This window comes from Saccopteryx leptura, chromosome 4 (genome assembly GCF_036850995.1).
Source record: "Saccopteryx leptura isolate mSacLep1 chromosome 4, mSacLep1_pri_phased_curated, whole genome shotgun sequence".
NCBI classification, from domain to species: Eukaryota; Metazoa; Chordata; class Mammalia; order Chiroptera; family Emballonuridae; genus Saccopteryx; species Saccopteryx leptura.
In genome coordinates, this window is record NC_089506.1 from 134,005,244 (window position 1) to 134,021,493 (window position 16,250).

General features: G+C 43.1%; 1 protein-coding gene and 1 long non-coding RNA gene across 2 annotated transcripts; both read left to right on the plus strand.

Annotated features, from left to right (window-relative positions):
* The first annotated feature begins 3,928 nt into the window (after positions 1–3,928).
* Positions 3,929–15,854, plus strand: LOC136404464 (uncharacterized). The gene is made up of 3 exons (XR_010751255.1): positions 3,929–3,957; positions 14,107–14,337; positions 15,504–15,854. It is a non-coding gene; the product is annotated as an uncharacterized lncRNA (long non-coding RNA).
* Positions 11,919–12,545, plus strand: LOC136403328 (factor in the germline alpha-like). The gene has a single exon (XM_066381966.1). It carries the CDS (start codon positions 11,919–11,921, stop codon positions 12,543–12,545), a length of 627 nt encoding a protein of 208 aa, XP_066238063.1.
* Positions 15,855–16,250: the final 396 nt, after the last annotated feature.

Here is a 16,250-nt window from a genome sequence, read left to right on the forward strand (position 1 = left end):
CTGTGTGCAGAAAGCAAAAGCAAGCCGAGTCGGTTTCTGTAGAGCTCGAGGCTTGCTTCCTTTATGTTGGGTGGTAAAAATCCCATTACCCATAAGTTTTTACTTCACTTTGGTGACTGAGACATGCATTATCCTGGATTTTCATATCATGGATTTTCAAATATAGTTTCCTTTGTTCTTTTTTTGTTATTTGACTGCATTTTCTGTTAATTGTTGTTGCTTATGCTGTTTCTTTTCTGTTGCATTGAAGTGGCGTGTTTTTCTGTTGAGAGTGCAGCCATGATTTGCCTTCTTTCCTCTCTGCCAGGGACACCAGACATGCTGGTTCCCCTGCGGGTGTGGGTTTTGCTCTCCTGGCCCTGACTCAGCCAGGTGCAGTGGGAGCCTTAGCCTGTAGTCCATGGCCATGCTGGTCAGCTCTGGCATCAGCAGAGTGGAGCACAGGGACAGGTGTCCATGAACAGCACCTGGGAGTGTCTAGCAGGCACAGCCAGGGCCCCTCCAGGTGTGCCCAGGGGACACAGTAACTGCTGGACCCCCTAAGGGCAGGGATCTGTGGCTCTCTGGCCAGGTCATGGGACAGGCCGTTCATTCATTTCCACACTAGCTCACACTATTTTCTGGTGTCTGTCTGGTGAGAGGAGGGAAAATGCAAAATGTTTAAGCTGAAATCTGTTGTGATTATAGAAATTTAGAAATGTGAGTAGAAGAAAGAGGACATCACATACTCTCACCACCCAAAGCTGCTATTAACACACATTTACATTTGCACAAGATGTATATGAACACACACATTTTTAACTTCAGGCTTGTGAGATGACATGACATAAAAATGATTTATAGCCTGACTGGGTGGTGGCGTAGTGGATAGAGCGTTGGACTGGGATGTGGAGGACCCAGGTTCGAAACTCTCGAGGTCTCCAGCTTGAGCATGGGCTCATCTGGTTTGAGCAAAGCTCACCAGCTTGGACCCAAGGTCTCTGGCTCGAGCAAGGGGTTACTTGGTCTGCTGAAGGCCCACAGTCAAGGCACATATGAGAAAGCAATCAATGAACAACTAAGGTGTCACAACAAAAAACTTATAATTGATGCTTCTCATCTCTCTCCATTCCTGTCTGTCTATCCCTCTCTCTGTCTCTGTAAAAAAAAAAAAAAGATTTATAATTGAAACTAATTTGCATGTGTATAATGTATAAAATGTATATGTGTATGTATACACATATAGATTAATGCATGGTTTTTAGCCAGCAGAGGCTCTATAGTAATTCTACTTTTCCTTTATTTTTAACTTAACCAAATCATGATAAATTATAAAATAAAGTCATCATTTTCAGCAGTTGCATTTTTGTACCATGTTGTATTTATATATTTTTAATTGTAAGCCTATTTAAATCCTCTATTTTAAAAGTAGGGAGATATTAAAAAATCAGTAAAGAATAAAAATACTTAAGGATTATAAGAATCAAAGTTTTTTTCTTGTTGTTGTTTTATAGCAAGAGAGACAGACAGGAATGGAGAGAGATATGAAGCATTAGTTGTTCACTGATTTCTTTCTCATATGTGTCTTGACTGGGGGGCCACAGCAGAGTGAGTGACCCCTTGCTCTAGCCAGTGACCATGGGCTCATGTCTATGATCCCACGCTCAAGCCAGCAACCCCGTGCTCAAGCTGGTGAGCCCACGCTCAAGCTGGCGATCTTAGGGTTTCGAACTTGAGTCCTCTGCGTCCCAGTCCAGTGCTCTTCTACTGTGCCACCAGGTTTTATTTATTTATTTATTTTTGCATGAGCTTAGCTTTAAAACATATTAAAATGATGTTTAGATTGAAAATGGTTTCTTGTTTTCAAAATAAATTCCTCTGATAAGCATATATATTTTATTTCTGAAATTATGTTTTTTCCATTTTATTCATCTCACTAGAATGTAAGCTCCTTGAAAACAAGGTTAAATGTCTGGCATGTGTATTTGTTGAATGAACAAATGTTTTCAGCACTCTTATGCTGCATAAAAATTAGTGTCTGCTGCTGTGAACATTTCTGTTGCTAATTGATTACTCATGAATGATTCAAAATCTGGTATCCATGGCAATTCCCTTCGTTTCTGTGGTCCCCGGTCATTTTAGAGTGAGCTTCATTGCTGAGCCATGTGGAGCACATGTCGGGCATGCATAGACATCCCGGGCCATGGGCTCTTCACCTGCTTTCCCCTAGGTGAGCTGTCAGGAACTGTGTGCTGGAGGGGAGGGCATTTCCTCTCTGCTACTTTAAAAATGTCCTTGTAGAAAAAAAAGTTTTCAGTGTCCAGTTGTATTGTTAGGGTAGTGTTTTACTTTAGCCTTCTAAGGTGGCAGAAAGTCACCTTTCCCCCACTGATTGCCACTCCAGGCAGCAGAGCATAGATTGTGGCCTCAGCCGCTGGGCACTGACTCCTGTGCACCGCTCTACTCTGCTGCCCACCTTAGACCGAAAGATAAATGCACTCTTTTTAACGTGCTTAGAATTTTCTTGGGCAAAGAGATCAACTAAATGAGAATTCCACATACAGGGGAGGAGGCAGGAGCCCTTCTGGGAGGGTTCACTGTGGTCATGGATTTCCTCTCTAATGCAGTGGACTGGATGCTCATGTAGAGGATTACTTGACTTCTTAGCAGGAGAAAGAGATAGAGCGTGCATTTCTCATTCAGAGCATGTAGTAAAAATTCCAGAGGTCAGCTGTTGGTAAAGTTTTCTTTCTTTCAGAGAATTTAAACTACCCATTTTGGGGGGTAGAAGAGTTGTTACAAATCCATGCTGGTAGAGAATCTTTTGTGCACACCAGAGTCTGAGAAACACTGAGCACCTAGAGAAAGAAGTGAAGGGTGTGTTTGTTTGCAGATGTCGGGACATTCAGGCTTTTCTTCGCTTGAACTAACTCACATCTTAATGATGAGTGGTGGAGTGTGGGGAGCCCAGCGGGTCTCAGTGGGCTAGCTCCCGCAGGCCTAGTAGGGAACTGCTGTACAGCTGCTCTTTTCTGACGTGCCTTTTCATCACCTGGATGCTCAACCAGCTCAGCAAATGTCTTAGATAAAACTTAAGATACCTGACCAGGCAGTGGCACAGTGAATATGGTGCTGAACCGGAATGTAGAGAACCCAGGTTCAAAACGGCAAGGTTGTTGGCTTGAGCGCAGGGCTGCTGGCTTGAGCATGGGATCATAGACAGGAGCCCAAGGTCACGGGCTTGAGCAAGAAGTGATTCGTTCTGCTGGAGCTCCCCCCCCCAGTCAAGGCACATATGAGAACACAATCAATGAACAACTAAAGAGACTAAGGAGCCACAAAGAAGAATTGATGCTTCTCATTGCTCTCCCTTCCTGTCTGTCTGTCCCTATCTGTCCCTCTCTATGTCTCTCTCTTTCTGTCTCTGTCAAAATAAAAAACTTAAAAAAATATTAATAATATACAAACCTCTTTAGCTTTAGAATCTATTAATAAACTTGTGATGATTAAATCAAATAGATTAATCTTCAGAGAGGTTTAAGAGATAATGGAGGGTTAGGAGTTGAAGATTAAATGGCATATTTCTGTGCTGTGCTTTAAGTGTAGATGGTAAATATTTGTCCTATAGCGTGCTTGTTCTTAGGAATGTCAGCTGCGATATTCAAATGTGTATTGTAGAATTATAAGGAAAAAACATAAGCAAGTATGTATCAATAAAGAAGATAAAACATAGGCACTGCTTATTGAACACCTACTGCTGAACATCTAGCTCTAAACTTACTATGTTTAGCCTTTATTGACAGATTTTGAAAACCAAGTTCTTAGACTGTGTAAGAGGAGGCGTAGCAGAGGGACCTCTTGCTGACTGAGAGAAGAGGACGTGCTCTGTGCTCTGGACTCTGCTCTGAGGTTCTAATTGTGTCTTTCTCTTTTCTTCTCCCTCCCCCAGATTAGACAGCTCCTAAGGAGATCAGCAGGGTAAGTGCTGTGGACACAGTCTCTGCCACCACCATGGGGGACATGGATCCTCCTGTGTGCTCCCGCAGGGCTCTGACATGTCACAGTATTGGGACTAGTGACAGAGCTGTGTGGCCCCGCCCCATGTCACTCACTATCCAGAGCTCAGGCAGGAGGGGAAGTTGCTGTTCGAAAGTCTTTGGCTGAGAGCAGTAGAAGGGGCACTTGTTTGGCCTGCAGAGGGGCTTCTGAGTCAGCTTCCAACTGTGGCAGCTTTGACAGTGCACACGGAGACTAAGTTTAGCCTTTGGTGACAAACTGTAAGTTAGGCAGTACCAAGACAGCATTGGCACACGACCACTGTCACTCAGCCTGCATGACAGAAGCCACCTCATTGCTGTCCAGCACTCTGGGACAGTGTCACGTGTGACCTGGCTAGTCCCTGCCTCTGCATCCCTGTGCCTTCTCTTTGGGAGAACAGTGGTGACTAATGTAGCAAGGACATGGTTTTTTTCAGTCCTTCTAGAACTGTTGAGTGAATTGTTCTCATGTCTGAGAGAAATATTTGGTGTTTAAGAGACTTAATAAACTTAAAAGCTCATGGGCACAAGTCCTGAAAGCATTTATTGATAGCATACAGTTTTAATATTATACTATAACAGGGTAGTGAGTTACATATGCAGAGTAAGTTTATTATGTATCCTGTACACAGATACAGATATTAAATGTGTATTAAATATGGAAAATGACCAGTCTGACTTGTATCTGATGCAGCCTTCTATATATAACAGATCACTCACTCTTTGTCCTAAACCCTAACCTGAAGTGCTTTAGTATCACCATGTATGCAGATACTTTCCTTTATTATGAATTATCTGAAGGAAGAACTCTCTAAAATGACCAGGGTCTTCTGTCCTGGAAGACTCTGAATGTTCCTGCATGTCTCAGGGTTTCCTTGGGCACCTTCCTGTGAGCTTCAGATCGACAGAGCTTCTTCTGGTTAGAAAGTCCCCACGTACAAGTGCTTCAGGGTGTTTCAAGGGGCAAAAGCATCAGCCAAGAATGTTTGCATCTTATGTGAGCAGCAGAGGCTAAAGAGCGATGCTTGAGGATGAAAATGGACTTGGACAGAGTCCTGAGGCCCCGTGTGCTGATGTTGGGCACTCTGCTATCTCAGGTCTCTGAGGAGCCCGTGTGTGACGACAAAGCTGAGAGCTCTTTGCGACACCTCGCCTCTGCCTGTGTGTCAACCCTGTTCCCCACTTGCTGGAGCTGTCCCTTCACCTTCAGTGTCCCCACGTATAAAGACTTGGTGCCACAGAGTCATAACTGACTCTGCTCTACAGCACACTCCTTAAGTGTAAGCCGGCTTCTATTTGGGTCGAACAGTTGTTTAGACAAAGAGCCCAGTTTTTATTAAAGACATTTCTGTGTGTTTTAGTTTTGCACAGTGTTGCCCCAACACATCGGGGACCGGTTAGTGACATGGCCATATGCTCTTGCTGTGACAGCACCTCCTTCCCTGCTCTCCACAGGGTCATGACAGGCCGTGATAGGATGGTGCACATGAGTTTCCTTTGCAGTTGTTTTGTGAGGCTCTTGCATTTTGTGCCATATTTGGAGAAAGTGCATCTCTGGTTGAGAAACACTAAATCAATGTACTGAAAACCTTGGATAGTATCAGTTGCCTGGATTTCTTAATTTTTTTTTCTGAACTTACCCCATATCTTGATCAATGCTTATTTGACTACTCAGAATTTGTTTTATAAAACAGTATGCCATTGTTTTAAGTTGGAATTAAGGTCTAGAGGTGGTGAGTGCAACTTTTTCAGTTCTGTTTGAGCACATTTGTTGTTAGCAGCATGCACTGTGGGAGGCTGAGCATCACAGCCCTGGGCACTCGGGGTTTCTCTGACATCCTGCTCACAAAAGTTCCTCTCCTTAATTGTCATGTGTTAGTATTGATCTCACTTTTTTTTTTTGTGCCAACTCTTAAGAGGCTGTGCCCCTCCCCCATGAGAGTGCTCTTTGAACAGAAAGGCCTGTGTCCATCTTTTGGAGCGAACAGGCCCACTTGTGATGTGTGTCTCCCTGTTTGGCTGCCCGGGATCTGGGCAGATGTGCACCGTGTAAAGTGTGTCACAGTGCATTTCAGAAGGTGGCACCTCCGACCTGAATTTACAGGATGCTGTGTTCTGGGACCAGCGAGAGGAGGTGGCAGAGAGCCCTTGGAAGCTGTGGATCTGGAATAGAGCTTTAAGGGAAAATTAGCTTTTTAAAGAAATTATAGGACACTTCTGGTTCTTGATTTCTTAGTAAACTAAGCTAGCTTTTTACCCAAAGTCGAGTCAGATCTCTAAGCTGACCCGCATCCTTTTATCCCCCTTCTTTCTTTATTCCCTCCTTTCTTCCTTTTCTCTCTCTCTCTCTCTCTCTCTCTCTCTCTCTTTGTCTTCCACCTCCTGCCACTCTGTTCACAGATGTTGAGCATTTGTGTTCTAGGAGCTGGACATATGCTGCTCAGCAGTGTAGGGCTCTGGCTCTCGTACTGTGGAAGTGACTGTGAAAATCATGTGTGTGTGTAGTGGTAGATATGGTGATGCATAGAGGACTAGAGGAGAATAAAGGGACAAGGAAGGAAGGTGGGCTGGGCATGGCCTTCCTGCTCATCTACATACCCAAGGTCGCAAGACAGGGTGCTAATGAGTTGGCCTTTGAGCAGAGGGTGTCTGAAGGGACTAGGGAGCCTCTAGAGGAGGAGCCAGAGGGTGGGGGGTATCGCAGGGTAGGGGGGACAGAGCGCACATGGACATGGGGGTGGGGGCAGGAGAAAGGCCTGTTGTCCTCCGCATGGGCTTTGGGTTGAATTTTGAGAGCTGGTCTTCTGTTCCTATTTGTAAACTATAACTGCATTTATAAAGACTCATTCACAGTGGCTCTTTTAACTTGAATTTACTTCTTTATTTTGGTGCTTTCCCTTAATTTCAGTCTTTTTTAGGAAGTCACTGAGAATTTCTTGCTGTTAATGCTTTAATTTTTTAAGGATGAAGAGCAGACACTTTGCTACCATTAATTTGTAGTAAATTCATCCTTGGATAGCATCTGAATTGAGATTTCCCTGGCTGTACTGCTATAATCCTAACACCTTGTGTATTTTTGGTAAGCTTTTCTTCTTTTTATAATGTTGCAATACTTGTTGAGAAGTCATTTGCTGATCTCTCTTTTTTTAATGTTTATCCTGAAATGGTGTTAGGCTTGGTATTTGTAGTTAGAATTTCTTTGTCTCTGCTTACTATGAATGTAAATACAATTACAATTCTACTGTTAGATCCTAGGTTGGAGGGCTGGCGAGAGTCAACAGCACCACTTCAGTCTTGGGAATGGAGCACTGGGCTTTCCCACAGGGGATGTCCACCTCTGCGGATGCTCTGGTTTGATAGGAAGGAATTGCTCTCCTGGAATCCGAGTTCCATCTCCCTGTTTTCCTTGTAACCAGCTGGTCCAGAGGAGGACCTGTCCATGCAGGTTAGTGATTGGGTGCTGGTTCTGTCAGTCATCCTGCAGTTTCCCTGCTCTTACCACTCAGTGTATTTCTGCCACAGGGCCCCCCTGCTGGAGAGTGTGGGAGCCTCTGTGCGCATCTTGTGAGATGGGATCCTCTGCCATTGATTTCCCAGAGTATTCATCATTTACTTTAGCAACAGTGCCGTTTCTTGGGAAAGGAAATTTTAAGTAAGCCTTTAGGACTCCTCACTTTGGCTTCATTGGTATTCTGTTTGGTGAAGTTGCCTTGAAATTTATGGCATGTGGCTGCCAGAGTGGCCCATGTTCTCTGCGTTTTCTTCTTTGGCTGTTTATTAGAGTGAGGTGAGGCAAGGTCGTGGAATTCCAATTTCTGGTTTTCCTGGAAGAGCTGGTCTTCTGTTCATATTTGTATACTACTTATTACTGTGTTTATAAAGACATTTCTGAATTATCTGCTTAACACCCATGTCCATGCATCCTACAGGTTCATTTTACGTTATGTGATAGTTCTAGTCAAGAAAGCCGTCCCATCAGGAAGGCAGGAAAGTTTCCGTTAGGGCAGAAAAGTAACAGATTGTTTCTCTCGGAGGCCTTGGAGGTTACAGAGGAATTGCAGGGATTGGTAGTGACCTCCAGGGCTAGAGGGAGGCTTTGGTAGAGAAGGGAGCAGCTGGGGGTTGGCCTGGTGGACAGATGTGCAGAGCTCGTGAGTGAGGTTCTGGAAAGGGTTATCCATTCATTAACAGGCCTTGATCTCTCTGGCCAGTCAGTAATATCAGTAAGTAATATTTCCTTCTAGTTTTTTCTTTACATGAACGCATTTACATAGTTTTTATTTTTGCTTTTTGCATTGTACTATGCCGTAAGTATTTTTATGGTATTATGCTGTCCAATATTATCTTTGACTACAAATATGCCATTGAGTTCTCTCTGATGACTTTTACTTTCTCATTCTATGTGTGGAGCTTTAAATTGTTTCTGATTTTTCATAGGCTGATTATGTCTTTAGCAGTTTTTATCCTGTAAATGTTTCCTGAGGAAACATGTTGAGGCCTGAGGTCATGAGTCAAAGGACATGAGTATTTCATGGATTTTAATACACATTGTTAAATTGGATTATCAAATTACTGTTTCAGTTTAAGGTTTTATTTTAACCTAAATGACCAATGAAACATCTTCTATAAGAAGTCATATAACAAAGGCAGTGAAAGAACTTTGTGCAGTTAAAAACAAACAAACACAAACAAAAACAAAAACTCATAGAGGTGGAGAACAGCATGGTGGTCACCAGAGGGGAGGGGCATAAGGCAGTGAAGGGTAAAGGGGCTCAAATACATGGTGACAGGAGGAGAGTGACTGGGTGGTGGGCACATGATGCACTATACTGATTATGTATCATAGACATGTACACTTGAAACCTGTATGCTCTTAACCAAGTTTCCCCAATACATTTAATTAAATAATAAAAAATGTTTTGAAAATACCAGTTCTTAACAATGTCATTAATATTCTATTGTAAATTTTTGATACTCAAGCCACAGAATTAAAGGTTCATAGAACTGAACTGAATTGTTCCCTTAGTAAGCTTTTTTCATTGTGTTGTTTTCATAAGAGCATCTTAGAGACACATGACTTGACATTTGTCCCCACCTGCTCCCTCTGCCTGTCCCAGAACACTAGCACTCAGGAGTGACAGATCAGCTTATGATTTCACATTTATATGTGCCATCTAAGTGTTAGTGGATGATGGTTTGAATAATCCACTATATAGATAATCCTTCAATATTTGAGAGTTAACATTACATTAATATGAATAGCAATTATCATAAAACATTTTGATCTTGTAATACTTATGTAATCAAAGGAAACAGGGTGTAGTAACCCGACTGTGAGGTTAAAGATTAGAAATTGAAGCTTAAATGACAGCACAAATTAAAATCCTAGTTCATTGACGATCATAGCTAGTATTAAAAAGTTTAAAAAGAATCCATTTCAACATTCATGTTACACAGTTGAGAAAACGAAAGCCCAGAGACATGGTTAAAGGAAACCTCATGATCAGTGCCCATGTCCCAGAATGTCTCTGGTTCTCACTTGTGTGTGACATTTCCTGTCCAATAGATGGTGAGCAGCTGGCCATCAGTCTGAGCACTGCACACAGCTGCATTAAAGGGCCTCTCTCTGTTCGTGCTGTGTGGTGAGCTGTTCCTCAGATTCCCCACCCCTTTCGCAGGTAGGGACCCGACAGTGTGGGAATCCTGCCAGGTTCTGAGGATGTGTTTTCCAGATGTGTCTGTAAAACTCTAGTTACCACAGGGGGCTGAGGACCTGCTGGGACCCTCACCACAGAGCTCTGCACAATGTCCAGCAGTCTCAGGAACACCCAACTCATAGCCTCAGGGACGGATGTGTCATGGGACATGCCTAGGGGCTAGGTAAACAGGTCCTACTGAATAAATCCATTCTGCACTCCCACCTGGCTAAGACTGGATCATGTGCCTGGGACCTTTGGCGTTTCAGTGATGTTCAGTGTCAGCCACATCAGGACCAGATCTCAGCCAAACTGACGGGCATAGTGAACACCCCACCAAAAAACTATTAGAAACAAACAAATATAGTAAAGTGGCAGGATGCAAAATCAATATACAAAAGTCCACTGCTATCTGTATGCCAACAGTAGGACTTCAGAAAATGAATTTTAAAAATTCTTTTTACAATTGTAACAACAATAACAAAAATATCTAAGAATAAACTTAACAAAGGTTGTGAAGGACTTGTATACTGAAAAATACAAAATTATTAAATTGAGAAAGATACAATGAAATGTAAAAATAGTTCATGTTCATGGATTGGAAGAATTAATGTAGTTAAAATGTTCAGTTACCCAAAGTAATGCACAAATTTAATGCAATCCCCATCAAAATTCCAAAGTAAATTTTAAAATAAATATAACAAAGAAAATCACCAGATTTGTATGGAATCACAGAAGAACCCAAATAGCCAAAGCAACCCTGAGGAAAAAGAATGAAGCCAGAGGTATCATACTACCTGACTTCAAATTATACTACAGAGCTATGATAATAAAAATATAATGGTATTGGCAGAAAAACAGACATACAGACCAATGGAACAGTATCAAGAGCCCAGAAATGAAACCATATATATATGGACAAATCATCTTTGACAATGGAGAAAAGAAAGCTTTTTCTATAAATGGAGCTGGAAAAATTGGAAAGCGATATGCAAGAGAATGAAACTTGTTATAGATTTTCCCATGCACAAAAATTAATTCAAAATGGATCAAAGACCTAAACATAGGTACTAAACTTATGGATCTTGGCTAAAGAAAACATTTTATGAATTTGACCCCATAGGCAAGGGATGTAAAGACAAAACTAAATGAATGGGACTATATCAAACTAAAAAGCTTCTGCACAGAAAAAGAAACTGACAACAAAACCAAAAGGCAGCCAACCAAATGAGATAATATTTACAAAGAGTTCCAATAAGGTGTTAATATCCAAAATATATGAAGAACACACAAAGCTCAACAACAAGCAAGCAAATAATCCAATTAAAAATGAGGAGAGGACCTGAACAGACAACAGATTTGCATGTCTTCTTAGAAGACATGCAAATAGCCAACAGAAACATGAAAAGATGCTCATCTTCACTAACTATTAGGGAAATGCAAATCAAAATTACAATGACATACCACCTCACACCTGTTAAATCATTTATTATGAACAAGACAGTGAATAAATGTTGTAGAGCCTGTGGAGAAAAAGGAGCCCTCATTCACTGATGGTGGGAATATTAACTGGTAAAATCATTATGGAAAATGGAATGGTGGTTTCTCAAAAAATTAAGGCTAGAACTAACATATGACTCAGCAATCCCTCTACTGAGAATCTACCTAAAAAACTTAAAAACACTGGCACACAAAGACACGTGCACCCCTATGTTCACCACAGCATTATTCACAGTGGCCAAGACATGGAAACAATCAAAGTGTCCCTCAGTAGAGGATAGGATAAAGAAGATGTGGTACATTTATACAATGGAATACTACTCAGCCATAAGAAATAATGACATATTTCCATTTATGCCAACATGAATGGACCTTGAGAACATAATATGAAGTAAAATAAGTAAATCAAAAAAAGCTAAGAACTATATGATCTTACACATAGGTGGGATATAAAACTGAGACCCATGGCCATAGATAAAAGTGAGGTGGTTACCAGGGGGAGAAGGTTGAGGGAGTAGGGGCTGGAGGAACGAAGAGTAAAGAGGGACAAATATACGATGATGGAAAGTGGTTTGACTCTGGGTGATGGGCACACAACACAATCAACAGTTCAGATGTTACAGATATGTTCACCTGAAACCTGTGTACTCTTATTGACCAATGTCACTCCATTAAATTTAATTTTTTAAAAAAAGAGCCTACCGCCATGGACGCCGTGCCCAGCTCCCTCGCCACCCTGGCGGCTGAAGTGCTGGAGGACATGCTGCGGGAGCAGTTCGGGCCACTGCCGCAGCTGGCCGCTATTTGCCGGCTCAAGCACCTGCCCTCCGGCCACTACTCGTCTACTGAGGACCTCCAGTTGGTGCTGGAGCGGCGGCGCGTGGCCAATGCCAAGGAGCGCCAGCGGATAAAAAATCTCAACCAAGGTTTTGCCAAACTGAAGGCACTGGTGCCATTTCTTCCTCAAAGCAGGAAGCCTAGCAAAGTTGATATCCTTAAAGGTGCAACTGAATACATACAAGTTCTCAGTGATGTTTTGGAAGGAGCCAAAGACTCTGAGAAACAAGACCCAGCTCATCAGAACTATAACAACAATACTTCTGAACCACATATATCCTTGGCTAAAGAGCTATTGAGAAACAACACCCAGCATGCTAGCTGTGTGGGCTTGAAGAATGAGGAGGAAGGGCCCTGGGCAGATGGTGGCCGCAGTGAGTCAGCATACGCTTATTGCCAGTGCATGATGGCTACAATTGGAGTTATCTCTCCAACCAGGATTCTGGATAGATTCCCAGAAGAAGAACTCCTGAGTCCACGGCTCCCCCAAGTATGAAAAATGAAAAAGCTGGTCCAGGTCTATATTCTAGAAAAAAAATAAATGTAGTTTTTTTTAAAAAAAACAAAAAAAACCCAGAACTTTCTTTCATCCATTGCTACCCTTTTTCTCTGTTTCAGCCCCTGAGACCCAGTCTTTGTTAGGCTAGATCTCATCATGCTTTTTGGTGTGTACTGGACCTCCTACACATCGTCCTCCACAGTCCAATTCTGGGGCTGCTGGCCCTGGAGTCCTTCTGTAGGACAGAGGCAGAGGGAGCTGGTGGGTGCTCAGCACTTCGTCCAAGACAGCTGGGGGCCAATCGGCATGCTGCAGGCATTCAGGGTGTCTGGTGCCCCTGAAGTCCATCTGTAAGTCCCATATCACTGAGCCTGCCTTCCCAGGTCCTGCTGAAAAGGGAACCCGCTTTCACCCTGCTGCCTACCTTGTGTCATGCCTCTGGTCTTCTCCCATGCTGTGCAGTTACTGTTCCTTCTCTTATACCTGGAATGTAGGCTTCGCCAGGACTGGAGTTTAGTCTCCCTCCTCCTCCAGCGTGTTTAGAGGAGGGCCTGTGTGGAGCAGACTCTGGCATGGTGAACTCATTCCCTCATCCTTCCCTCCATTTATCCACCCCACATGTGTCTGTTGAGAACAGTGCTCCAGACAACAGCTGCAGGCCATGTCAGAGAAAGGTGCCACTTGGTCAGGGGGGAAGTGGATGTCTGAGAGCTTCTGAGATGGAGAACCCCCCACTGTGTGGTGGGGGAGGACACCATGCATTCTGTCTGTTATTCTAAGTGCTTGGGAAGCCCAGGGGTCTTGGAGGCCTGGCAGTGAAAGAATTTGCATTTTATTTTTCAAGTTCTCCTTGGACTGTTGTGGAGAGGAGGCCTAGGAAGATGAGCTGGATGGAGGGAAGCTTCTGTCAGAACTAGGGCATTTGGGGAAGACACAGTGGTGCTGGTACCCAGAGTCGCTCTAGCTCAGCCTCTGCCTTCTTGCCAGGCCCTGTCTACCTGCTGTGTTTCCGGGGCCTGGACCATGCCTGAGGCCTGGGTTTGCTGGGGGACCACTGTGGCAACATGGTGGGGGGGATAGGATGAGCTCTGGCCTGTTTTAGTGGAGCATTGGGGTGGGACTTGGGTGGTAGCCACACCGGTGCAGGGGACAGGACAGTAATAAACTTGGTCTCACCTGGGGCAGTGCATAAGGGTGACTTTTCTAGCCTCTCACAATGTTTCACTCAGCCAACTTCTGCACTATTGTTTACTGATCAGGTTGCTTGCTACATAAGATATACAACTTTAGAAACAAATTTGTAATTTGTAACATTTGATATTTAATGTAATAGGCATACATGAAGTCTAAAGATAATTCTAAGTAAGTAATAACATTTTTAATTTGCAATCAGTTTTTATAGTAGACTATATTAAGTCATGCTCTATGAAAGCATAACCAGGGGCCAGTATATCAAGTCATATATGTAGATAGTATACATTTTTTACAAACTAAGAAACTTTTATTTTATTATATTTAATTGTGCTGTTTCTTTTTCTTTTTCTTTTTTTTTTCAAAGTACCAAGACACAAACATGCAGGGCATGGTGTAGGAGCTGAGTAGCTACATAGAGCAGCAGCTGGACACGGGAGGCAACATCACCTTTGATCCTGTACAAGCTTAGCCACATCATCCAAGTGGGTAAGGCCCTCACAGTCCCCTAGGGTGGACACCGGAGCCTGGAGTCCTTGTCTCACTGCAGGAAAGGGCCCAGACGGTGTCCTTGTCCAGTCACATGAGCATCATTCAGGTACTGCTATTCTTGGGTTAAATGTAAGATGAAAATATTCTATTATATAACTACCAGAACGCCAAAAACTGTATCTGCCTGATGCTTAAATGGAATATACTATGTCTTCTAATTAAAACTTGGTTTTCTTTATATAGTTTTATTGAATTAAATCACATTTATACAAGAAATCATTAATTTGTAAGGAAGAAGCATCTTAAATTGATTTGGTCTCTTTGTATATGATTATCACCATTTTACTGGCAAGAAGGCTTTGGCAAAGACAGGCCAGACCTTTTACAAAGGCCACACAGGTCAGAAGGGGGTAAACCACCTTCAGTTGGGGCAACTCCTTCAAGATTTAGTCTACTGACCGCCCTGGTCATTGCCGTCAGATGGCCCTGAAGTCATTTTGGAAAAGCCAAACTATGTCATTCTCAGTGATGACACACACAGGTACATAATTCTTCTTGGTTGGTGCTTATATTGGTCATTCAATATTATGAATATCAATTCCAGTGCTTTTAATACCTTAACAATTAAATACAATTACCAAATTTAAAAATATATATATATATATATTTTATATTTTTCTGAAGCTGGAAATGGGGAGGCAGTCAGACAGACTCCTGCATGCAGCCGACCGGGATCCACCCGGCACACCCCGGATCTACCCAGCACGCCCACCAGGGGGCGATGCTCTGCCCATCTGAGGCATCGCCACCAGAGCCACTCTAGCGCCTGGGGCAGAGGCCAAGGAACCATCCCCAGCGCCGGGGCCATCTTTTGCTCCAATGGAGCCTCGGCTGCGGGAGGGGAAGAGAGAGACAGAGAGGAAGGAGAGGAGGAGGGGTGGAGAAGCAGATGGGCACCTCTCTTGTGTGCCCTGGCTGGGAATCGAACCCAGGACTCCTGCATGCCAGGCCGACGCTCTACCGCTGAGCCAACCGGCCAGGGCCTAAATTTTAAAAATATTTTTAATACTGATTTTAATGTTTGACAAATATGTTATTAAACAGTACACTGAGGACTATATTATTTAAGGTGGTCACATCTTAAAATTTGCAATAGCTGATAAATGTGAATGAAAATACTCTATGTAACTGAGTGAAGCAGTAAGCCACTCTGTTCCGTGTGCTGCCACTCTGTTCTGCGTGCTGTGTGGCTCGAGTGATGTTTGTTCACAGACCACTGAGAAGGCTCCCGTGGAGCTCACCCTGGAGAGCCTGCCCTGTGCTCCTCTATTCATCGTGTTTCTTCCTCTGTTACCTGACAGCCACCAAAGCCGATGGATTCACACTGTATTTCCTTGGCGAGTGCAATAATGTAAGTTTCAACAATTAGGGTTTGTTTGCTTTTTTTTGTGCTCTACTTAGGAAAATATCATAAGCTTGTAATAAAAGATACTATGTTAACAACTTGATAATATTGTAATTAAGTACTTGAAACTTGTCTTGTACTTGGTTTCTATATGTGGTTATTACCAGCCCATAATCTTACCAAAATGGAAACATTTAGGCATAAAATCTTTTAACTTATCAGTTGTTTTTGTTTGTGGTGTGCTATTTTTCAAATGGCATTTTTAGATTTACAGTTTTGCACAGAAGTTGTTTCATCATGGTGGACAGTCTGTGTCCCTTCTGTACATAATCTGCAGTAAAATAAAATGAGAACAAAAGTTCAGCACTTTCAAAATGTGATTGTTTTTTAGGTTTGTTGAAGATGATTCAAAGTTATGGGACAGAGTTACTAAGGAGTCTAGCTCCCTGAGTGGTGGTAGTCATGGTTCAGATGTTTTCGTGGGGGGTGGGGGTGGGGGAGGGGTGTGGGGTGAGGGGGGGTGTGGAGGGGCCCTCAGGGATGCCTGTTCCCATCTGCCATGGGACAGGCCTGACCCTGTGCTGCTGGTTACCTGACATAGAGCACAGCCTGCT